We start from the raw sequence: 26,578 nt of genomic DNA, 5'->3' as shown, positions 1-26,578 counted from the left end.
TTGTTTTTTGGGGTTTGTTTTGTTTTGTTTTGAGACAAATCTCACTATGTAGCTCTGGCTGTCCTGGAAATCAAAGAGGTCTGGCAACCTCTACTGCCTCCCAAGTGCTGGGATTAATGACATGGACCACTACACCTTGCTAAGTAAATGTAATTTAAATTTCTTATTACATTTTTAAAACACAGAAGACTAAGTACAGTAGCATATTTCTGTATCCCCAGCTATTTAGGATACTAAAGAGGATCACTTGAGCTCTTAAAGGGATGGAAGGAGGAAGAAAGGAAGAAAAAAATAAATTAATTCCATGACAGTATTGGTATTCCAGTACTTGGAAGGCCAAGGCAGAAAAGTAATGAATTCCAGGCCAACCAAGATTACATGAGACCTTGTCTAAAAATAGAAGACAAAATTTATTTATTATAAAATTTAAAACCAAGCTGGCTGTGGTGGCACACATCTTAACCTTAAAATCTCAGCACTAAGGAAGCAGAAGCAGGCAAATCCAAGAACTGCCTGCCTATACAGTTCCAGGAAAGTCAAGGCTACCCAGAGAAATCCAGTCTCAAAAAATCAAAACAACAATAATAATAGAAACAGAAAACTGGTACTAAGGATAAGTTTATATTGCCACAAACAGACAAAATTACGTACGAAATCTTCTTCAGAAATAGGGCAAATGGGCCAGATGAAAACAGATTATGTCTTGAAATAAAGTTAGATGATAATTAAGTATAGGTTTATTTCCTTAATATTTTGACTAAATCAGTTGAAGCTGAGGTAGGAGTGTTATAAATTCAATATCAGCCTGGTCACAAAATACCCCCACATCAAAATAAATAATAAAAAAATGAACAGTGTTAATATCACTTAAAAATATGATCATAAATCAGCATTTTTAAAAGAGAAACCAAGAAAGAGACTTCAATGTGAGACTTGCAGGGGTGATGGCCTCCATGCTGACTGAGCTGCTCTCTGTGAAGGATCTGAAGAATTCTGAAAGGAAATTGCAATTTGAGCATGCCTAGTACGAAGCAAAAATACAATGACAACATGCATAGAGGCATCATGCTGCTTTAAGCTATTGCCCAAAGGAGTCAAGAGATTATTTCTACTTGTCAGTGGGCAACTATCAGCACAAGGAATAGGAAAAGGCTCTAATTCTCAACCTGTATGTATCAGGGTCGCATTTCAGATATCCTGTATATCAAACATTTACATTAAGATTCATAACCATAGCAAAATTACAGCTATTAAGCAGCAACACAGCCATTTTATGGTGTTGGGGAGGGGTCACTACAATGTGAGGAAACTGTATTAAAGGGTTGCAACATTAGAAAGGTTAACAACAACTGCTCTAAAATTTGTCAAGGACTGCTGCAGACTGAGATCCAGAATGTTGGAAACAGCACCCACACATCTCCAGAGAAACCAGGAATCACACAAAATTATCTTTCCAATGGCAAAGATGAAAAATCTGTTCTTCCATGCAGAAAGCTGAGGATTGGACATGATTAACAGACGCCTGGTGATCTGGGTTATCTGTTGGGCCAGGCCATATCAAGACCTAAGTATGGTTTCCCTCTCCCCACAACCAGGACCAGAGGTGGCTAAGAGTCCAAATGACCTATAAGGCTATCTGTATGATGGAGATCAAGCCAGACATTTAGGCCCTTAAGCTAGTGTAGGTAGCCTATCTACTGAACCCATCTTCTTGGAAGGAAATAACATGTACCCTGACAAGTTTCAATGTAATTACACTTCGTTGTGCAATGGGGATTGTATTATACCAGAAGACTTTTTCCAAATTATACTGGATTTAAATACATTGGGGAATAAATCGCCTGTTATTAAGATTCCCTGAAGTCTGACCCAGGTTGAGGAAGTCAATCTGCATACGTGCACACACAAACACACACACACACACACACACACGCACGCACGCACGCACGCACGCACGCACGCACGCCATCAGACGAAAAGGAGCTGGAATTTCTCATTGACAAGGACACGAAGTAAGATGGCCAAGAAGACCTGGCCACTATTGGCAGCATGTCAGTGGGTGTGGTGGGGCTGGCTGGTCTCAGAATAGCTGTCTTCAAGTTCAAACCCTGAAGGCAGCACCTGGGGGGAGGAGGTACACAATACTGGAAGAGGGTCTAATCCATCCTCACCATCATCACCTTCTTTCTTTCCCAACCCACTGTCTATCTCTGCAACCTCTATGACCTTCAACCTCCCATTACAACACCTATTGTTTAACTAATGATTTGCAGAGGGTGTAAATAAAATTGGGCTGTGGCTTGGGAGAAAAAAAAAAAAAAAAACCAGCTAGGTATGATAAAAACACCTATAATCCTAGCACTTGGGATAATGAGAAAGCCCAGAAGGGAGAAGCAAAGCATTAAAGCATATTGAAGATACAACTTAATGGCAACATGTTGTTTGCCTAGCGAGATGCAGGCTCTAGAATTAAACTCAATTAGGAAAAAGGACTTTATTCCAAGTTTCTGTCTTAAATTCTTTATGATCACAACCAGTATTTTTTTTTTAAACTTATGCTATGGTACAACCAGTATTTTTTTTTTTTTTTTTAAACTTATGCTATGGTACAGGGGCTCTAACCCAGGGACTAAAACCATGCTAGCTAAAAAGTACTTATCACTGAGCTATCCCTTAGTCCCACCAATTTTTTTTAATTTATTATTATTGTGCTATGCCCACATGATTGTGGGTGGGCATGGAAAAAACATACATGTGGAGGTCAGAAGAGAACTTAGAAAAGTTAGTTCTCTCCTACACTTAGTAAATTTTCAGGGATTGGCACATTATTTTTGCAAGCACCTTTATCTACTGAGCCATCACAATGCCCCCCAAATTTTTTTACTTATGAGTGCTTTCCTTGCATATATATACACCACATGCATGCTGGTGTCCTCAGATAAGTGTGGGATCTCCTGAAAATGGGAGTTAGAGATGGTTGTGAAGCACCTTGTGGGTGTTGGGAACCTAACCAAGGACTTTTGTGTCAATAAGTGCTCTTAACCACCACACCAGGCCCCAAAACAATAATTTTAAAGGAATGATTGATTGCAATGTTAATATTTGAATAACATCACAGAAATCTCACCTGGGAGGCAAGTCTCTTTTCTAGTCTGTAAGATGATGAAATACTAATTAGTTAACATTAGTAGATTATCTTAAAAAAATCAATAAAAATCCCCCTCTTTCCATTTGTCAATAGGTAAAACCACATAAGAAAAACATCTTAGCCAAGTTATTAAGCCTGACTAGACTTAACCACAGTCAAACAGCAATAAAATATACCTGACCTCCTTGTTTCTTGTATAGTAAGAAGAGCATCAGTTTCATAAAATGGTACTAAGTGTTTCAAGATTTGCAAGAAGCTTTACTGATCATCTTCACCAAAGGAAAAAAGCAAGATGTCAAGAAAAAGAACTTTGCCACTATCCCAAGTCTAAATTTCTAATCTCCAGGTGTTAAAAGGGGTTATATGCAAAGATACAAAGGCACTATTGAAGCCACAGAATTTATGTATCTTAATATCTGTGCACACTATGAAACTTCAGCCATCAAATGAATTCTTATATTTTATCTTCAAGTTTAATTACTAGACCTAGACACGGTAACATATGCCAGTAATCCCAGTTCAAGGCCATCTTAGAATACACAGAAAAAGTTTATCTAAAAAACGTAAAACAAAAACACAAAATAAATGATTACATGATTTATTCAGGGTTGAGGTGCTAGTATTTGGGTTCAGTCCCCAGCAACCACATCACAGCTCTCAACCATTTGTAACTCCAGTTCCAGGAGTTCCGATTTCCTCTTCTGGCCTCAATAGGCTTCTGCATGCACATGGTACACATAAAACTCATACAAACACACATACACATAAAATATAAATCTTTCAGGGCAGTGGTGGCATATGCCTTTAATCCCAGCACTTGGGAGGCAGACAGGTAGATCTCTGTGAGTTTGAGGACAGCCTGATCTAGTTCCAGGACAGGCTGAAACCTACAGAGAAACCCTGTCTCCAAAAAACAAACAAACAGACAAACAAACAAACAAAAAAACCCGCAAAAAAAAAAAAATCTTAAATAACTTATTCCTTCATCACAGATTTGGCCACATAACTAAATGTCATGCATAAGAGACATACATATTCTTAGACATCAAGAACTTAGAAGGAAAAAATGAATAAACCAATTATAAAATATAGTACAACTAGATCGTGTAGGGCATTGCTGGTGTCATTAGATTCTTACCTACAAACCATATCCAGTAGCCAACAAATAGCTTCTCTAGAATTTGCCTCAGTTGCAGAATGTCAATTTCTAAGAGCATCCCCTCTAGGGCAGCCCTTATCCAGCAGGGGTACAAATATGGTCTAGCCCTTTGAGCCCACTGTGGTACACCTATGATATATGACTTAGAAGTTAACACACAATGTTAACCCATGTATTTATTTATTTGGTTGGGTGGGTGGTTTTTTTGAGAGTGAGTTTATGTAGTCTTGGCTGTCCTGGAACTCAGAGATCAGCCTGCCTCTGCCTCTTGAGTGCTGGGATTAAAGGCATGTGTCACCATAGCCTAGCATTAACCAGGTTTTATCAGGGCTGAACCACAGTTACTAAGCAAAACTGTAGATGTCCCAGTCTTATCCTAACCTGTACAGAGATGACACATTACTTTTATCCTACTTTCCAAATCCTAATACCTGCCTGCTTCCAGAGAATACATTCTCAACCAGTATCACAGGCAGGTTCAGATGAACAGTAAGATATCCATATAAGATTTGTATGAATCTATTTAAATTAAAAAAAAAATTTAAAAGTAAATGTACCAGGCATTACAGTACATGCCTTGAATGCCAACACATGGAAGGCAGAGCCAGGAATACATAATGAGATCATGTCTCAAAATAAGCAAAATTAAACTCTAACTGTTGGGACCACCAAGATAGCCAAGCAGCTTGAGTTCAATTTCTGAGACCCACATGGTGGAAGATCAGATCTACTTCAAGCTGTCCTCTGACCTCTCCAGGTGAGCTGGGATGCCACATTCCCCTTAAAAATGATTTCTAATTAAAAAACAAAAAACACAGGTAAACGTGTAAGACAAAGCAGATTCTGGTGAGAAAGAGCTTAGAAGCAGAAAACCTACATAAAAGAGGCCCAAAATGGATGCTCAATGGGTTGGACTTTCTTTGATTGTCTGGAAAACCACCTCCCAGAGTTTATCTTTAGCTCTAGCTGTCCTGAACTCTCTGTATAGATCAGGCTAGCCTGACCTCAGAGATACTTCTGCCTCAACCAACCACCTAAAGAGCCAGGATTAGATGCATGTGTCACAATGCTCAGGGCATATAACTTTCAAAATTAATCCAAATCAAGAAAACTAGGGGTGAGGGGTGAGTCTTCTCTCTAATAGTTATCAGATTTGACTATTCACAGCTGGAGAGAGGACTGGGTGGTTCAGAGCATTTACTGCTCTTGCAGAGGACCCAGATTTGGTTCCCATACCCCATGGAGGCAACAACCACCCACAGCACCAGTTCTAGGGAGTCCAATGCTCCTTTCTGATCTCCAAAGGCACAGAGCATACATGTATGCTACAGGCAAAAGATTCATTCATAAATAAAATGTTTGGTGTGCCAGCATTTGAGAACAGAGGCAGGCAGTAAAAGGCCAGCTTGATCTGTATAGAAGTTCAGTTTAAGGCCAGCCAGAGTTACATGGTAAAAACCTGTCCCAAAAAAGGAGGGAGAGAGGGAGAGGGACAGAAAGAGGGAGAGGGAGAAGAGGGAAAAGGAAGGGAAGGGGGAGACTTAATATTCATTGCCTGTGGGTAGAAATGAAGAAGCAGGCTAACCAATTCATGTGTTATACACTTTTTAAAATTAGCAAACCTACCACAATTGTTGCACACATACCCCAAAATAAAAAACCAAAACTGAATACAGCTGTATAAATCCCTTTTTATTAGATATGGCTAAGATAAACAGGCACAAATTTCACTTATGTTAGCTACCTATGAATCAATTAAAAGTTCTATTACAGAAAGGAAAGAGTAAGGTTTTTGTTTTTTTGAGACAAGGCTACGGGATTGTCCAGGCTGGCCTCAAGCTCATAGCAATCTTTTTCCTTCAATATTTAAGAATTCTGCTTCAATCAATACTAATATATGAAGTATACACTACAGAAAAGGCAAGAATTTAAATACTGGGGCTTTTTTTTTTTTTTAAACATTCGTGCGGCGGCGGCGGCGGCGGGGGTGTGTGTGTGTGTGTGTGTGTGTGTGTGTGTGTGTGTACACAAAAAGGCCATTGGACTGTCTGGAACTAAAATTATGGGAACCCAATGTGAGTGAGAAGCCAAATTCCAGTCCTGCTCCTATAACTGCAAAGCAATTTTTCCAGCAGGGTGGGAAATGATGATTTAAGAGGTACTTCTCCAAAGGTGTAAAACCAATACATGGAACAAATACTCTGCATCTTTACACTTGTGAATCAAAAAATGTTCATATCCAGGAAGATTGCTAAAAGCCCAAAGATAGCAACTGTTACTAAACTGAGGAACTCACCTATGCTAAGCAAGCCCTCCACCACCAAGCATCTTACACTAACAGTGCAATTTCAACCTTTCTATGTATTTGTTAGCATGTGGGAACACATGCCATTACAGGAACATGAGTGTGCCTATAGAAGCCCAGAGTTGATATCCGATGTCTTCCTTCATCATGCTCCCCACTTTACTGATCGAGGGAGGGTCGGTCTGTGGCTGAACAGAGATCATCAATTATGGCTGTCTAGTCTTCATTGCCCTGGGATCCCATCTGTCTCCAGAGCAATGATATTAGAGGAAAGCTGCCATACTTTCCCAACTTTTATGTAGGCTCAAGGAATCCTATCACCCATCCTCACACTTAAAACACAGTAAGCACTTTATCTACTAAGCTGTCCCATTTTAAAGCTAAAGAGGAAAAAAAAGTAGGACTAGACCTTAGATCATGTTTCTTTACTGGGTTTTTTGTTATTGTTGTTTGTTTTTGAGACAGGGTCTCTTTGTAGCCATGACTGGCCTCAAGTGCAGATCCATCCTCTTTCTGCTTCTCAAGTGCTGGGATTAAAGGCATATGCCACTACACCTGGCTTCATGTTCATTTGTAAGATAGAAAAATAAAGAATAAATACTCATAGACTGGTATAAGGTCTTTTATGTACTGCATTAAAGCAAAAACACAGAGAAGCAGTATTATAACCTCTTACACAACATCTTCACATAAATTGCCAACTTATTATACTTACATGCTGTATTTCCTGCTGGCTGGCTCGGTAGTTTTTCTTGGTTAAATTGTCCACCAGGTAGCTGATTTGAGACAAGGCCAGCGAGAGCGAGTCAAGATTCATTGCTGGTTGGGGCGGAAGCAGGCGGCCGAGCCCGGCGCAAAATCACCATTATTCCCCTTTAGTCACCTCAGAGGCAGGTTAATGCTTTCTTTGTAATTAAGCTATCTCTGTTATCTGTAAAATGTCTTCAGTTCTTCTTTACCAAGTGTCTTACTCTGTTCTGAAACATGGCACCTGTTTAAAAATAAAATTCCAGAACTCAGTTGGGGGGGAAGATTAAGCAAATACCATGTCTCTCAATAGTTAAAATGTTATTAAAGACATTTTTAAAAATAATTATGATGTCTCAAATAGTGTGGATTTTAAAAATGCCTTGAATTTAAATTAGAAAACAAACTGTCTCAAAAAAAAAAAGAAAGAAAAAAAGAAATGAACCTAAACTGTAGTAAAGCTAAAATGGCAGGTTGTTCATTAGTTTATCCCCAACCACTCTCGTCGGCTAACAGAAACAAAAAAACAAACGCACCTTTTCTCCATTACAAACTAAAAGCTTTTATCATTTAAGGTATACATTAAGATGTTTTTGGGGTTTTTTGTCTGTTTTTTCCCCAAGATTTATTTACACACACATGCCTGTGGAGGCCACTGGAATCCTTGAGTACGGGCTGTTCAAAGTAGCCTCATTTAGTCATTGGAGACCAAACTCTGGTCCTCTACAAGAATAGCAAGTATTCTTCACCACTGAGTCATCTCTCCAGGCCCAAATTCATGAAAATTAACCATTATCATTAAATTACTTAACGATAATAAAGTGTTTATCACGCTAATAATCTTGAACCTTAAAACTGGATGAAGACTATATTCCTACTAATTGTGGTGTATATGCCTGTAATCCTAAAGCAGGAAAATCAGTTCAAGATTACCCTTGGCTATATGAATTCAAGGCTGATGTGACCTATACCAGACCTTGTCTCAAAAATGCAAAAAGACTATTTTTTTAATGTAAATAAATTCCATCAGCAGAAATAATTTTTAAAAACAAAAAAATAGAGGAAGAAGGGAAGGGAGATCGTCTGCCCAGCATGTACAACACAAGGCCCTAGATTGAATCCCCAGGGCCATATACACTACTAACTATATAATATAGCCAACATAAGACAGTTATTAAAATGAATAAAGTGAGGGACTGGAAAGACAACTCAGGAACTAAGAGGGTTTTGTTCCTTTTTTTTTTTTAAGAACACTAGTATTTTACTCCCAGGACCCACAACTGGCCAGGTCCCAACTGCCTGTAACTACAACTTCAGGATTCTGCTGCTGCCCTCTTCTAGCTTTTGCAGGAGTAAGCATACTAAGAGCGCTCTCTCTCTCTCTCTCTCTCTCTCTCTCTCTCTCTCTCTCTCTCTCTCTCTCTCTCTCTCCTCCCTCCCTACCTCCCTCCCCCAAAAAATATTTAAAAATTAGAATCAGATGTGAAGTAGGCCTATCTCTGTAAGCTTTGTACCTGGTCTACAGATAGTCTGAGCCATCATGTGGGTGCTTGGAATTGAAGCCAGGTCCTGTGGAAGAGCAGACAGTGCCCTTAAGCACTGAGTCATCTGTCCAGACACCACATAATTTAAAAACTCATTTCTGCAAGTTATGGTCAGCCAAAATAATATTCAAAGCATATTTTTAAACAAGCAGTATTATTTGACAGAATATTACAAATATCTGGGGGTGTTTATAGGTGTTTATCACTGATAGAACACTTGACAGTATTTGCATGGCCCTGGAGTCTATCCCTAGCTCCATAAGACACTACCAACTACAACTCCTACTATTCCCCCATCTCCCATAAACATCCTGACGTGAACCAAGATATGTGATCTGTGTCACCTAAAACAAAACTGACCCTTCCCCTCCCTCCAATATGATGGTTATACTTTCTCATTCTGATGATTCTACATCATTTCTCTTTGGATTCCTTACTAGCTCTTGTTTTCACGTAAGAGTTCTCAGCCTTTCCTTCTCTATATTCATTTTCTTAGTAATCGTCAGCCTCTGGTTTTAAGATTCATTACGTGTATACAGTGTTCTCTTTGCATGTATATCTGCAGGCCAGAAGAGGGCACCAGATTTCATTACAGATGGTTCTGAGCCGCCACGTGGTTGCTGGGAATTGAATTCAGGACCTCTGGAAGAGCAGCCTGTGCTGTGCTCTTAACCTCTGAGCCATTTCTCCAGCCCCCCTCTGATTTTAAAAACCATCATCTACAGCATTAACTCTCCAATTCTATCTCCAGCTCAAACCTCTGTTCATGGTGTCCAGACTTTTGTTACATTGTTTCTTAATACTAACACACAGTATGTTTAAAAAAAAAAAAAAAAACAAATCTGGTCTGGTCTTCCCTCCCACTGTTTTATTTACACGCTTGCAAAGTTTTCCCAGTCTCAATTGATACGATTATATTTTAAATTACTCACACCAAGATCTTAAACTCCCAAGCTGCTACCATCTTTAAATCTAAACTTTGTCTCTCACCAGAATTACTGATAGGCTTCCAACTAATTTCTCAGATCTTATATGTTCTCTGTAGTCTATTATCAATATAACCAGAGAGGAAGGTGTGAGGGAAAATTAATAACTAAAAGATAATGGTACTCATGGCAAGAAGGGAAACCAGAAAGAACAAGTGCTTCTGCCAGTAGATATAGATTAACTCCCTGACTGGAGAGTACATTCTCCCTGCTCCCCATTATCTTAAGGACAAGGCCACTGAGCCCACTGGTCCTAGAGAAAGAAAACCCCCTAACATTGCAGGTGTGCTAAGCAATCCCACCTTGTAAACACTTTGTACTCTATAAAATCTCTGTAACCTTGGAAACCTTATGGGCTGAAACTAGCAGTCTCAAACCTCCCTTTCCCTTTAAAAAGGCTTTGCAATTGTAAGCAGGCACCTTATTCTTCTGATAGGCTCCAACCAGTTTGGTTCCTACCAATAAATAAAAACCTTTTGATTTTGCAGTTGGGAGTCACTTCCTTGGAGGTTGAGGAAACCCGGTAGGCACAACAAAGGTTTTGTGTGGGTGTGTGTGGAAGTCAGGGGGTGAAGTCAAGGTGTTTCCTTCTATCTTCCCCTTCTGGGGAGACTGGGAGTCTCTCACAGATCCTGGAACTAGAGTTCTGCTACATATGCTGGCCAGCAAGCCACCCAGACCTATCTGTTTCCACTCCTTAACTATGGGGTTACAGATCAAATGCCTAGCTTGGGCATCCACACGCTTATCATCATGCTTACACAGCATTTTACCCATTAAGTCCATCTTCTAAGCCCTAAAAAACATGAAAATGAAAAACTCTAAATGTTACTGTGCCAGGTGTGGTGGCACACACCTTTAATTCCAGAAATTAGAGGCAGAGGCAGGAAGATTTCTCTGAGTTCAAGTCCAGCTTGTGGAAGTTTTGTCCTTCCATTATGTAGAAGTGTCCAAGGTGGATGGATCTCAGGATCAAACTCAGGTTGTCAGACTTAGTAGCAAGCATCTATGGCATCTAAGTCATTTTACTGGCCCATGACTTTAATTATTGTAAATTTTAATTTACCAGCTTCTATATTGCATATATTAACTTGTTAAGTAAGGCCCTTCCAATTAAGCTCTAGCCCTATAACTTTATACATAATTTAGATCACAGTATGCTATAGCCTGTATCTGTCCTAAACACTGTAATACAAAGCTACAAAACCACTGCTAACAAGCTCTCCACTAAACATTTTCTTTAGCTTTTTTTTGTGTTTGTTTGCTTGTTTTGGAGTACGATTGTTTGGTTTGAAGGTTTGCTTTTTGTTTTTGTTTTGTTGTAATTTTTTAAGTTTACCTTTATTTTATGCATGAGTATTTTCCCTACTTGTATGTCTGAGCACCACCACATGTGTGCAATGCCTTTGGAGGCCAAAAGAAGGTGTCATCCCCTAGAACTGGACTTACAGGAAGCTATTGAGTTCCTATGTAAGTACTGGAAATTAAACCCAGGCTCTCTGGAACCTTAATCACTGAGACATCTCACAAGCCCCACTGTAAAAAAAGTTTGAATGAATAGAGCTCCCTATTTTCATTCCACCATAGTCTCTTTTTTCCCTTTTCAGATGATTTTTTTTTTCCTGAAAAAAAAAAAAATTTCCATGTAATACTTTGGATCATATTCTTTATCCTTCCAACTCCTTCAAATTCCTACCCATCTGCCTACTGACTCAACCTCTCAAAGAAAATTAGTAATACAAAATAAAAACTGGTACATAAAAAAGAGTGAGTTTTGTGTTGGCCAACTACTCCTGGGCACAGTGCCTGCCCTCCAGTGTGGTTGATACAGAGTGACACTCCACTGGAGAAAACCTGTTTTCCCTTTCCAAGCAATTATCAACCGTAAATAGCTTCTTGCTTAGAGGTGGGACTGTGTTCATGTTCCCCTCTGCCTGCTAAGATTCAAACTTGCTGGTGTGAACCTGCAAGTCTTGTCTCTGCAGTCAAAGTCTCTTGAGTTCATGTGTATGTTATTTTGATTTGAGACAGAATCTCCCAATGTGTCCTTGACTTCTCTCTTGCTCCTACCACTCACTGACCCTCAATTACTAAGCCCTCAGATGTGTACCACCACACTCTGCCTAAATCATCTCAAGATTACTAAAGTTTTAGCCCAGCATAGAGTGTACTTTCCTATGACCCCAGCTCTCAGGGGGTTGCTACAAAACAAGATCCTATCAAATAACAACAAAAATCAAGACTGCCAAATGATTTTCTATTACAGTAACTTCATGTAATTAGTAGAACAGGATCATTCTGTTTTTATACCCAGAAATTTTATAACAATTTCATTTGAAAACCAAAGCCTGGGGGCTGGTGAAGTGGTTCAGCAGATAAAAGCACCTGCTACTGACAACCTGGGTTCACTCCCTGGAATAGAAGGTAGGAAAAAACCAACTGCTGAAGGTCATCCTCTAATTCCTACAACAGAGCACTGACACATACCAATATTTAAAACACAAAAACCAAAGCCTTTAGAACATGCATAGCTCTTCTGGAGAACCTTACTTCAATTCCCAGCACCCCCATCTGGCAGCTCACAACTAATTTCAGCACTAGGGGGAATCTGACACCTCTGACCTTACAGGAACCTACACAGGAGCAAGTGTGCATGTTGCATGCACACGCGCCCCCACATGGTTCACAACCACCCATAAACTCCAGTTGCAGAGAGGACCCTACATCTTCTTCTGACCTGAAGGCACCAGGCACATATGTAGTACAGATACTTATATGCAAGCAGGAAAACTGTCTCAAAATAAACATACCCTCAAAAAAGGGCACTAACATGTCACAGCAATATACCACAAGTCAACTAGTACCTGAACATTAATACTTTTAAATATATGAAAGATGTTACTTATAGTGGGCTGGAGATACAGCTCAATGGTAGAGTGTTTGCCTAGCCCACAGGCCCTAGGTTTGGTTCCTAGCAAACACACACACACACACACACACACACACACACACACACCCTAGAAAAAAAAAGTATCTTATAAAAAGCAAAATGGTAATCACAGGGGACAAAATTTGTATAAAGGCATTTGGGGTATTTTTCCAACAATTACACAAATAACCAAAAATTCCATTGGTGAAAAGATTATTTGCAGTCCACAGAACTTTCTCCAAAAGGCAAATAACCACTTAATGTAGTTTTCTCATAAATACCCATTCTGTATTCTGTAGAATGAAAAAGCATAGGAAAAGACATTCAGCATTTCACTGAAAAACACTACCCCACCTGACAGAAGATGGGAACACCATGCCCCACTGAAAGATGAGGCTTTTTTCAAAGGGGAAAGAAACAAAGGCTGAAGAACTGGCTGAGTAGGTTAAGAGGTTTTCTTGCTCTTGCTGAGGACCTGGATCCATTCCCAGCACCCTCCCTCATGCGTCATAAGCTCCAGTTTCAGAGGACCCGACATCATCTTCTGACCTGAAGACACCAGGCACACACGTGGCAAGCAAAACATTCATACAAATAAAATAAATTCATCTTTAAAAAAAAAAAGGAAAACAATGTAGTCAACAATTGAGAAATGTTTTGTCATCTCTGCTCTTTAAGAGATGATGCTGTTCCTCTGAAGAGGCAGTCAAGTCTTTGTCTCTTTCTCCTTCTGTTGCTCTTTCGGTCTCTCCCTTCCCTTCTCCCCGCCCCCCAAAAAAAATCCCTTCCCTTATTAAGAAAAAGAAAGAAAGACAGAAAGAAAGAAAGAAAGAAAGAAAGAAAGAAAGAAAGAAAGAAAGAATGAAACAGCCAAACAGGAGTCCTGCAGAGGAAGACCAGGAAAGATCAAAGGAATCAGAGGGGTCAGGGGTCTGGGACATCACCAGAACATGGTCCACAAAATCAACTGACCAGGACTCATGGCCATTTGCAGAGACCAGGGAGCCTGTAGGAGGACCTGGGTCCTCCGCATATATGCTATGGACAAGTAGCTTGGTATTCTTATGGAATTCTAATGGGAGGGTGGGGATGGGGGGCTCTGATTCTTGCCTACTTGTGGGACTCATTTCTTCTTACTGTGGACTGCCTTATCCAGATCCACCCTGCTCCCTTCGCCTCCCCTCAGCAGGCCTTCCAAGGATCAACCAAACATGGTCTTATTGTAGCTTGTTATGCCAAACACATACACCATCACGTCAAGGCCTCACAGGTACTAGCATCCACATACACAAACCCACAGTGACATGCATATAAATATAATCTTTTTAGTATGCAACACTTTCAAGTAAGTATACATATAAATGCCTGAAAAGGAAAAGGACATATTCTCAGAAATATAGTAACAATGGGTACATGCAATGTATCTGTATCTCTGCTATACCAGCTAAGAAGCAAAATTATACAAACTAAAGTATAAACCATATGCACACAAAAAATGATAGCCTTTTTGAGACAGAAGAGCCAGCACTGGCCTTGAACTCACACATCCTAGGGTCATTTCCAATACATAATCCATGCACAGCTCAGCCTCAGGTAGCTAGGATTACAGCCATATACCATCATATTCAGCTCCAAAAATTAAATATTCTAGTCAGGTAAGATGCCTCAGCAGGTAAAAGTACTTGTTACCCAGGCTGACCACCTGAGTTCAATCCCTGGGACTCAACTCACACAATAGAATAAGAAACAGACTGTCTTAAGGGGTCCTCTGATTATGGTGAGTACACGCTAACACACAATGTTTAATTATATATTCTTGAGCCTGTAAGATGTCTCAGTAAGTACTTGCTACCAAGCATAAAGACCTAAACTTGATCCCTGGCAGCCATATGGTGAAGCAAACCAATTTCCACATGCTATCTCTGATCTCCACAAGGAGACTAGGACATGCAGAGTCTCCCCAAACAAATAAACTGAAGTTTTTTTGAATATTTAAAAATTTAATTCTTGGGCTTAGAAATGCCCAATGTCAAAAATGCTTTTAGGAGGGAAGAAGCACTTACTTCTCTCAAAAAGGATCCAAGTTCAGATCCCATATCAAGTGGCTCACAACCACTTGTAAATTCAGCTCTAGGAACCTACTGCAGACATTCTCTCTCACACACACACCTACCTCAAAAAAAAAAAAAAAACAGGGCTGGAAAATGGGCTATGTTGGTTTAAAAAAAAAAAAAAAAAAGCTTGCTGCATAAGCAGCAACCTGTTTAAGTCTCTAGAACTACAAAAACTGGACATGGTAGCAGGTGTGTGTCTGTAATCCCAGTAGTGCTACAGCAAGATGGGAGTCAGAAGCAGGGAAAATTCCCTACAGCTAGCCTGGCACATTGTAACAGTGAACAAAGAAACCCTGTCTCAAAGTGAAAGGAAGGACTGGCACCCGCTATTCTTCCCTGACCTACATTACCTTCAAGAGCAATCATGCACAAGACAGACAGACAGACAGACAGACAGACAGACAGACAGACAGACAGACTCACTCACTCACTCACTCACTCACTCACTCACTCTTTGTCTCTCACCCTCCTGGACCCGCACACAGGCCTCTGGGAAGACAGCAGACATTCAGAACAAGTGTGCTTACCAAATGCAGCCCATGTACTTTCAAAGCCACAGGGCCTAGCTGGAAGAAACTGGTTCCCTAGTATAACAACAACAACAACAAACAAACATACAAACAAACAAAATACTGCTCTAAGCTTCAAGAAGCCTTTTCACTGGCCTCCAAAGGCACCAGACACACATGGCAGACAAAGGAAAACAACAGCCATACATGTAAATATAAATAAACAACACACAGTTTTTTTAAGAACATGAAGATAGGTGTTATCATCATTATGGGTGATAATCTGGGCAAGATGATGTATTTCTGTTTAAAATCACCAAAGCTGATGACATTAAGAAGCAATTGCTTACAGATGGGTGTGGTGGCACACATTTTAATCCCAGGTGGATTTCTCTGAGTTCAAGGCCAGCCTGCTCTACCAAGTTCCAGGACAGCCAGGGCTGCACAGAAAAGAAACCCTGTCTCAGAAAACAGGAAGGAGGGGGTGGGGTGGAGAGCAACAGCAATCCTGTTATTTCTAAGAGAACTATAGCTACTCCCCAAAACATACTCACTACCCTCTCTGCCTTTCGCCCCCCAACAAAAACTAAGGTATTCCTCCTTTGGAGCCCCTCCCACCCTCAAGAGTTCTTAATACCATAGAAGTAAACTAGGCACAGTGGAACATGCTTTTAATCACAGCACTCAGAAGGTAAAGGCAGGTGGATATCTACCTGGTCTACATTCCATGCCATCCAGGGTTACATGACAAGCCTCTAACCACCCCCACCCCAAGTAGATAGGAAGGAAACATGGTAGTGCAGAACGGCACCCACATGCCCAAGCAGACTAAGGTTCCCCAGTCCCAGGTCAGCAGGGGCTAAATCCTAGCAAGACTATCTCAAATAAGGAGAAGGAAGGGAGCAGAAGGAAAGCTGAGACTAGCTGGAGATGGCATCATGGTTAAGGTTAAGAGTACGTGCTACTCTAACAGAGGACTCATAGTTCCCAGCACCCACCCACATCTAGCAGCTCACCTACTCCAGCTCCAGAATCTAACCCTTCTTCTGGTCATACACATACTTGATACATGCAGGCAAAGACACTTCACATATAATCTTAAAAACAAAAAATAAGACAGTGTTGTGTTAAACACTTGGGAGACAGAAGTAGCAAGGGCATTGCAATTTGAGATCAGCTTGGTTCACATCACAAGTTTCAAGTTAAGCCAGTTATACAATGAAGCTGTCTCAACAAAGAAAATGTACAGTGGGCTGGGGATGAGATATTTCAATTATTAAAAGTGCTTCCCATTTACACATGAGGACCTGAGTTTGAATCTCCAGAACCCTCATTAAAAAAACCAGGAACTGTGGCATCTTTCATAATCTTGGTGGAGATGAGAGAATCCCAAAAGCTCCTGGGCCACCTGGCCTGGCATATATGTGGAAAAACAACAAAGACAACTGTCAAAAAATGTGGAAAATGAGGCCCAACATTTGAGGTTTCCTCTGGTTGTCCTCTGACAACACTAATGACAAGGCTATTTGAGCCTGCATTCATTCACACACACAATGTATGTGGTGTCTTTCAAAGTTTTACTTCCAATCCTCAGCATCTCATATAATTAGGTGATCACCCCCAACACACACACACACAAAGTTCTACACCTGTGTTTGAGATAGGCTTTCACTATTGCACCCCCAGGTTGGTATTACTATTGCAGCCTCCCTGGTGACTGGATTACAGACATATACCATCACAACCCACTTTCCACTACAGTTTATTATCTCACTAATTCAACAGGTATTAAAAAATTAAGCCACATCCTGGAAGTTGAGAAGCCAAAAATGAAAGACTGATATGTTGTTTTGTTTTTGTTTTTCCAAGGTAGGATCTTACTATGCAGACCAGGCTGGCCTTGAACTCAGGATTCTCCTGCCTTGGCTTGAAATGCAATTATTGTTATCATTATGTGTGTATAACTCATGCCACAGCAAACATGGAGACTGATGGAGTTGGTTCTCTCCTTCCAGGCCCCTGAAAGACACTTAAACCTGCCCTGCTCTATTCTTCCAGAGGCTGCTTTTACAAATCCTAACACAAACTCTCAGATTAATACTACTTTCTCAAAGAACACTTTTCAAAGAATGATTCCTTTTGTTTTGCTGTATTCTTACAAATCAATAAAAATTAACATAAAAAACATATATAGATGATCAATTTGGCTTTGAAACATGCTTAAGAACTGTGAGCCAGCCCAGACTGGCTGACAGCACCTTTGTCCCAGCACCTGAAAGCTAGATCACTGTGAGATCAAGGAGTTCCAAGACAGCTAGTTTTATACACAGTTGAGACCCTGTCTCAAGAAGAAAGAAGAAACAAACAAACCAAAACAACAAACAACAAAAAACTGTGAGCCAAAGACCATGGGCCAGTGAGATGGCTCAATGGGAAAATGTTTTCACCATGCCTCAGGACCCAGCAGGAGAGTTAACTCCCATAAGCTGTCTTCTGGCATACAAACACAAACACACACACACGTAATAAAAAAACTATGAGCCAACAGAAAAGCACTACTGGACTTTCTATATACACAATCTTAACATAAAAAAAAAATTCATTGGTAGTGCAGTTTGACAACAGATGATTGCCTAGTATATGCTGGATCCTAAGTAGCACACCCAGAACCATAAAACAAAACAACCTCATTTATATGTCACTACTTTGAAACAGAAAATTTATTCAGGGTCATTTAAAAAGTGTTTCAGCTAATTTTCTTCCCCTTGAGATGGGATCTCATATACCACTATGAGTTGAAGCTGGACTTGAGCCTCAGGTATAGGCCTGAATCACTATGCCCAGCTGTTCAGCTAAGTCTTATGAGAAGTTTTGTTCTTGGGGCTCAGTGATTAAGCACATGTACTGCTCTTATAGAGGACCCAAGTTCCATTCCCAGCGCTCACTGGTACCACTCACAAGTTAACTCCAGTTCCAGGGGAGCCAATGCCCTTTTCTAGCCTCATCAAGCACCCAAATGCACATGGTGCATATATAAACAGGGTATACTTACATAAACAATAGTTTTTAAGTTGTGTTCTCTTATTTAAAATATACCAAAACAGAAGTGATGGCATACACTTGTAATTTCAGCATTTGGGAGGCTGGAGCAGGAGGTTGACAAGTTCAAGACTAGCCTGTGCTTCATGGAAATGAGTACTTGACACAAAAACAAAACAAAAAGCAAGTCACATATCTCAGGGGCAGAGCATTTGCCTAGCATATGTTAAGGTCTTATGTCCAAGCCCCAACACCACATATACAGTGACACCAAACAAAGCATTTCAAAAAGGCAGATACTATTTTTATTAACTCAACAAGAGTCAAATGGAGGCAAGCACAATGCATCAGTGGTTAAATGCACTTGCCACTAAACCTGACAACCTATACTCTATCCCTAGGATCCAAAAAATAGAACTCTTTAAAGTTGTCCCCTATATATGTATGAAACTGTGGCATGGGCTCACTCATACAAATGTATAAATACACTCACACAATAAATGATTTTTAAAGAAACATAACATGATAGTGTTATACAGTGATTAATCTATTTTTAGCTATAATCCAATGGTGCTGTCACACAGTAAACTGAGGCAGGAGTATTTTCTTTTTTTGTTTGTTTGTTTGTTTTTGTTTTGAGACAGGGCTTCTCTGTGGTTTTGGAGCTATCCTGGAACTAGCTCTTGTAAGACCAGACTAGTCTCAAACTCACAGAGATCCACCTGCCTCTGCCTCCCGAGTGCTGAGACTAAGGGTAATGCACCGCCACAGCCCAGCTGAGGCAGGAGGATTCTGAACTGAACCATACAGTGTCTGTCTCAAAACAAGATGTTAAACAGATAGCTGAGCAAATCAAGAGAACAATTGCTGTTCTTGCCAGGACTGACATGGCTGCTCAAAACCACATATAATCTAATTCCAAGGGTTCCAATGCCTTCTTCTGACCAGGCCACACATGGTGCACATACATACGAACAAAACATATGAAAAAATAAGTCTAAAGTAACTTTTAAAATTAGGTTGGATGGTAGTGGTGGCGGCACATGCCTCTCATCTCAGCACTCAGGAGGCAGAGGTAGGCAGATCTCTAAGAGTTCAAGGCCAACCTGGTCTACAGAGTTCCAGAACAGCCAGAGCTATACAAAGAGACCCAAACTGGGGGGGGGGGGGGGGGAGGGAAAGGGAGGGAGAGATAGCTTAACAACAAAAAGCTAACTTGTAAGATTATAAGCTTAGGGTCCTCTAGATGGCTAGGCAGGTAAAAGCATCTGCCACAGAAGCCTGAGTTCTATCCTTCCTTGAAATTCACATAAGAGTAAGAATACTGGGTTTCTTTCACAGGGTTTCTTTATGTAACCCTAGCTGTCCTGGACTCTCTATAGACCAGGCTAGCCTCTGCCAGGTCTGGGAATAAAGGTTATCAAATTTTTCTCTGACCTCCACACAAGAGCTGTGGCACAAGAATTCAAAACTCACACACACTCACACAAAATAAGATTTGCAATTGTTTTAATCGTGGGCTTTAAAAAAATACCTTCAGATATTCATTAGGGGTTCCCAGTTCTTTGGTGTGTGTCCCGTCATCCCCCTCACCCGTTTTTGTTGGGTTATTTTTGTTTTGTTTTGTTTTTTGTTTTTTATTTTTGAGAAAGGTTTGATATGTTGCCTTGGCTGTTGACAAAAGAAACTGCTGAGCTCTTCATACCTGATTCTGTAGTACTGCGATTACAAGCCAGTACCACCACTCAAAAGGTCAAGATAGGTTTGTTTGTTTGTTTATTTATTTATTTATTTTGGTGCCTCGCTTCATCTAGACTTGCTTCCACTCAATAGAAACAAAAAAAACACCCAAACTTCTAAGTAAGTCCCTCTCCTTGCAAAAAGTAAGGGCATTTCGTACTACTTCAAAATCCAGCTATCAATCTGTTTTCCTGCAGACAAGGTAAGAATCCGTAGTGTCCTCATGCACCACTTAAACGGATACCATTTATACCCCCGTCATTTTCACTTATGTAGCTCTATTCCTTTTCAAAGGGGAGGTCGTGAAGGAAATCTTTGGTAGTTTTTTATAAAAAGGAGTACACTTACTCAATTATTGACTTAAAAAAAAACAAAAACAAAAAACAAAACTCCAACCTCCAATGTAATCACAGGGGATCGAACTGCAACAAAACATGTAGGGAAACTCAAGTACTTTTACCCAAATTTTGAATGGGGGGGGGAATAGGCTTTTTTTACTAACGCCCCAAAGAATCGCGACATCTGGGGCTAGAGTTCACTGGTGCAAGGCTTGCCTGGATTAATGCCCACTGAGAGAGGGAGTGTGACATTTGATGGGATGACTTGAGAGGAACGTTTACTTCTCATCTAGTTTTACTTTAAATACACACTTTCAAAAGTACTTTTTTAACCTACGAAGCACACTCCTGCAAGTAACGTCTGTGAGCACAGGTGGGTGAACTCCCAGAGCCGGTGGCATGGCCAAAATAGATGTGTTTATCCTTAGGTTTTAAGCCTCTCCAAGACCTGCACCAACTTCAAGACCTACAAGTGTCCAGTTCACTAGTGGGCATTTGCCGGGGGTTGGGGATGGCGGGCAGGGCAGGCAGAACCGTCACAACCGAACCCACAGGCACCGAGGTGACTGAGTAAGTGGGGACCGACTTAGTACAAAGTGCGAGCGTCGGGGCGCGCTAGTGGAACAAAAAAACCTGTGGCGAGAAGTAACACGGAAGTGCTCGCTCCCGCCCGCCCCTCCCACCGCCAACCATCCGAAAGCTGGGGGCTTGACAACGTGCAGGGGGCGGAGGAGGGGAGTGAGTCCCCGGGAAGCGCTAGAGTCGGCAACAACTCCAACCCCGTCCCCGCCCGCCGGGGACCTAGGCCGCGGACGGGCGCCTGTGCCCACCGCCTCCATCCGCGAGCCCGCGAGAAAGGGGCAGTTGAGGGGCTCGTGCGCTCAGAGGGCGCAGCCTGCGCGCGCCGAGAGGCGAGGGCCTGGGACCCGAACTGCCGCCTCCGCCGCCATCCTGGAAGCCTCCAGGCCCCGGGCCGAGCCGCTCCAGAGGCTCGCCCGCGCCCGGCGCTCCGCTTCCAGCAGCCTCCACGCTGGCCTCCGCTCTGGGTGCAAAGCCTCCGCGAGCGGGCCGAGCCCGTCCCCTCCCGCCTCGCCCCACGTCTCCGTCCCGGCTGCGCCTGGGTCCCGACGCTCCGGGAAACGCTTCCAATGGTCCGGGTCCACCCCCGGCACCGCTCCCTCCCGCACCCGCGTCCTGAGGTTGACACTGCCAGGCCCCGCCACTCCCAACTCCAGCCCGCCTCACCTCAGGCGGCTCCCGCAGCGCTGGACACAGGAAACTCCTGGGTCCTCGACTCCGGCTCTCCTCGACCCCCCTCTTCGGTTAACTCCGCTTGTTTCTCGACAAAATGGCGCCCGAGGTCGCGCGCTCACGTCGCGGCCTTTCCCCTCCCCGTTCCCATTTCTTCATTCGCTGCCCGCCGATGGAGGGATGGCCCTGGCGCCAGCCAATGGTGGCACGCCGTCCACAAATGCTGCCCAATCGCTGACAGGTATCCGCGGATTTAAACCAATCACACACTATCACTCGCAGAAGTCAAGGAAGAAACCAGGCTCCTGCTGGCAACTACCAATCCAGACTCCTATTTCGAAGGCCCAGGCCAATTGCCGCTCACTAGCCCTGAGGGACCCGGTCCCAGCCCGAGCGCCTGCGCACCAGGTGCGGGCCAATGAGTAGACTCTGGCAACTTCGATTTGGGGCTCCAGATAGCTGCTTTCGAGGTGTTCGACCTATGGGAACTGGCTGGTCACTGCATCCGAGAAACAATTAAACACGGGAGGAAGCGCGCAACGCACTGTCACCCAGAGCACAAGCGAACTTAAAAATAGGGTGATGCAACCCTCGTCTATTTTACTTAGTCTTTCAAAATGCCACGGTCGGAGAGGTTGCGCTGGTTCTCCGCGGCAGCATTGTCCACCCCTGGGAACCTCTTTAGCAAGAAACAGCAGCCATCAGAAAGCATCAGACACGGGCCAAAGTGGCGGGGGGGGGGGGGGGGGGCTCTTTGCATCCTGGGTTATGTAGTCGCACGCCCCGCCTATTCCTGTCGCAAAAGCAACGTGATTGTGTCCATCACTGTGTGCGCCCTGAAAGCAATGCATGCTGGAGAATGTAGTCTTCCAGATGCACACATATTGCTAGCTCTTTTAAAGTTTCTTGTCTGTCTGTTAATGCGGGGACGCTTTGCGGAGATGTAGAAACTGAAATATCCCTCCTGTTCTTGGCTATACTCAAGGATGCTAAGCTAATGAGCTTTGTTTCTTGGATAAAAGGCTGTTATCCATTGTTATCCATTGTCTCCTCCTATCTTGTAGGATTTTTGTTGTTTGGGTTTTGAGAAAAGGTCTCACTCACTTAGCCCAACTGTAGTCCAAACTGGTCTGGAACACACTATGTAGCATAAATCGACCTTGAGCTCCTTGCAGTCTTCCCCAACTACTGAGATGATAATAAGCAAGACCTCTCACACCAGGATTATTTGAACTTCAAAGAGAGTTGGTAAATACTTTTATCTTATGTATATGGGTGTTTGCCTGCCTCTAAATCTGTACACCACGTGTAGAGTGTCCTCAGAGGTCAGAAGTGGGTATCGGATCTTTGGAAGTGGAGTTACAGATGGTTGTGAGCCACCGGATGGGTGCTGATAATCAAACCTGGGCCCTCTGGATCCCCTTGGACTAGGATGAGAGCTATAGCTGTAAGGTCAGAAGACGCCCTGTGAGTGCTAGGAACCCACCCCTGCTCCTCTGCAAAAACAGCAAGTGCTAGAACACTGAGTCATCACTCAAGCTCCCATTTTGAACTTTTTTATCCATGTTTTATTTGTGTGATTTAGCAATTTGGGGGTTGTTTCGTGGGTTTTGTTTTCTTCTGTTGTTTATTGAAGAAAGAGGGACAATAATGAACGTAATGATACATGCCCGTTGTTACTCACGGGGCTGAAGAGCAAGAGTTCTGGGCTAACCTGAATTACATAGTGAAAAACTATTGTGGGGGAGGGTATGGGGGGGGAACCATACAAATTAACTGCCTAAGGTCAACTTGGTAATTCTAAAAAAAGTTTTCCTTTCTAACATAGATTCCCCCAAAAGTGAAGTAAGTTTAAATAAATCTGAATTGTTTTCCCCTGCTTCAGCATATTTTTGTCAAGATGATGGTTTGCTGATTCAAACCAAGGCTCCTGCAAGAGATTCTCAAGCCCACTGCCCATCTTTGGTTGTACCAACGCTGTACCAATGTCACTACTAAAATCGGACTGCCATGGAGAGTGAGCCAAGATTTTCACAATACCCTTGACTGTGTGTCTAGACTGGATGGCTCCTGTCTTTACCAGAAAGCTGAAAAGACCTTGGTCAAGGATCTATAAGTGTCGCCTTCTACCTCAGCATTACAAATGTTTGCTTTCAACTGTATTTAAGAACAGGATGTCTTAACCTGGCCCTGCTCAACCTTCTTCCCATCCTTCCTGCTCCAATTATTATGCACCCCAGGCTCTGGAGGAGTTTTACATAACTTTCACAAAATGTCCTGGGAATAAAGTAAAATACAACAGAAATTTTTGTGTTAAAAGCAAAAATTTTTAAAAAGTTAATTCCAGCACTGAAAAGGCAGAGGCAGATGCAGGCAGATCTCTATGAGTTCAAGGCCAGCGTGGTCTACAGAGTGAGTCCCAGGACAGCCAGGGCTACACAAACAAACCATGTCAAAGATTTTTTTTTTAATCTTGAAGAGAAAAATGTATGTTAGCAAACTTGTTGTTTTATGTGTTTGAAAGGGTGGGGAACAAAACACATCAATACAACAAAGAATTATTTACATTTGAGAAGACTTAAAAAAAAAAGTGGAGGTACTTGGAAGAAAGCAGAGCAGAAATCAGTGGTCTTGTCTGTCTATGATGGTATTTTTAGTTCCATTTTTTTCCCCATATAACTGAATAACTTCCATTTTTGGTAGTTTTGATCAGCTTAGGACTCCTTCCTATTTCGACTTCCCTGGGCCAAACGATATCCAAGAAACAACTACAAAAAAAAAAAAAAAAAAAAAAATCTCTCTGAGAGCACAGATCGTGGAGGGGCTCACAAACTCCCAACCCTGCCTAAGGAGCTCTTGACAGCTGATGACTGCTGGAGGAAGAGAGCATTTTCTTTAGTGGCCTGATCCTGGTAGGTAGGTTCACTATGCTCCAATGGAGGACCCTCATCCTTGAATACATGGGGAGATCAAATTGGACTCAGTGACTCAAGGTTAGACAGACCAGCCTGGTCTATGTAGTGAATTCCAGGCCAGCTAGACCTACATAGTGAAACCCTGTCTCCAAAAGTGTGGGGGAAGGGGCCATAAAGTTGGGAGAGAGGCTAGGAAGTAGGGTTAATATAATCATAATACATTAAATACATTTATTTATACATTAAATATATTAAATATGACATTCTCAAAGTAGTAATTGCGATATTGCATTGTTTTTTGGGTTTTTTTTTTGTTTGTTTTTTTGTTGTTGTTGTTGTTGTTTTAACCCTTTGATGAGCTTGGTGATGGTGATGCATGCCTTTGATCCCAGCACTCAGGAGGCAGAGGCAGGCAGATTTCTTTGAGTTCAAGGCCAGCGTGGTCTATAGAGCGAGTTCCCAGGACAGACTCCAAAGCTACACAGAGAAACTCTCACTCAAAAATCCAAAAAGCCAGTTTTGGTGGCACAGGCTGGTAGGGCATACTGAAGAGGCAGAGGCAGGTGGATTTGAGTTGGAGGCCAGCTTGAACTACACATTTTGCCAAGCAGTGGTGGCGCATGCTGTTAGTTCCAGCACTTGGAAGGCAGAGGCAGGTGGATCTCTGTGAGTTCGAGGGCAGCCTGGTCTACAAGAGCTAATTTCAGGACAGCTTCCAAAGCCACAGAGAAACCTGTCTCGAAAGACCAAAAAAGAAAGAGAAAAAGAGACAGAAAAATTCCCCAAAAGGTGGGGGAAGGGGGGAGTTCTGAAACATTCAGAAACCCACTTCCTTCCTGGGCTATATCACTAACTTCCTGTGTTATACAAATAAGTTACTTCCCCTCCCCAGATGGAGTTCAACACAGAACCTCACATGTGCCAGTCAAGGGCTGGAAATCCATGCACAAAAGCACCATACTGGGATTGGATGATGTGCTTGCTATAGATCAGGATCACCAAACTAGAAAAAACTGAGAGATGTGAACATGAACCCAGATGTGGATCACTTGCTCATTTTGTCTATGTGTGAAGCTCACATACAGGGGGGGGGGGGCTACTGTGCTGCCTTTTTCTGGGTGAATTTATATTCAAAATCTTAGACTCTGCTATGATGAGGAATAAGGATTGGTATCCCATCAGAGGCACTGTGGGGTGGACATAGATCCAGAGTCACAGATGAGGAGAGAATAATCATAATTCAGCAACTGATGGAGAGACAGTGAAAGATGAGAGAAAAATTGCAAGTCTCTATGCGATCCCCCCTGGCCTGGGGCTCATTGTGTACACCACGCTGGCCTTGAATGATGGGCAGTCTTCCTGCCTTAGCTTCCCAAGGACTGAGATTGGAGCAGATGCCAGCGTGCTCCTCTGAAGTAAAGGCCTTTCCACCAATGAGTCTAGGGACAGATTGAGGTAGTGTGATGGCTACTCTTGGTTTCAATGTGACTATATCTGGAATTAACTAAAACCCAAGTAGTTGGACACACCTATGAGGGTTTTTTTTTTTAAATTAGATCCTTTGAAGTAGTAAGGTCCACTTTTAATCTGGATCTTGAGGTGGGAAGATCCTCCTTTAATATGGGCCACATTTGATGGCAGCATATAGAAAGGACATGGAAGAAGGAAGCTTGCCCCAGGCCTCCTTTCTGTCACTCTTGCTAGCAAGACTACTTCTTCACTGGCTTTAAAACCTACTTCTTTGGCATCCTAGCACATGCATGCATATCATTTCTGTTCCTCTAGAGAACCCTAAGTAATAGAGATAGTTCTATTTGGAAGTAGAAGGTACCCATGATTCACCCAGGTAAAGTT

The 26,578-nt window shown here is 42.1% G+C and overlaps 1 protein-coding gene across 8 annotated transcripts in view; it reads right to left on the bottom strand.

Moving 5' to 3' along the window:
- The window catches only part of Cnot1 (CCR4-NOT transcription complex subunit 1), a 75,475-nt gene extending 53,523 nt beyond the window's left edge, over nucleotides 1–21,952 (bottom strand). For all 8 annotated transcript variants that reach the window (XM_051201908.1, XM_051201913.1, XM_051201911.1 and 5 more), the window contains exons 1-2: nucleotides 21,804–21,952; nucleotides 7,328–7,603 (exon numbers count right to left, since the gene is read on the bottom strand). In XM_051201908.1, the coding sequence (XP_051057865.1) occupies nucleotides 7,328–7,429 (102 nt within the window). In that variant the 5' untranslated portion in view covers nucleotides 7,430–7,603; nucleotides 21,804–21,952. The remainder of the gene's footprint in view (nucleotides 1–7,327; nucleotides 7,604–21,803) is intronic.
- Nucleotides 21,953–26,578: the final 4,626 nt, after the last annotated feature.

This window comes from Phodopus roborovskii, unplaced genomic scaffold (assembly GCF_943737965.1).
Source record: "Phodopus roborovskii unplaced genomic scaffold, PHOROB, whole genome shotgun sequence".
Lineage (NCBI taxonomy): Eukaryota > Metazoa > Chordata > Mammalia > Rodentia > Cricetidae > Phodopus > Phodopus roborovskii.
This window is presented reverse-complemented; position numbering and strand designations above follow the sequence as displayed.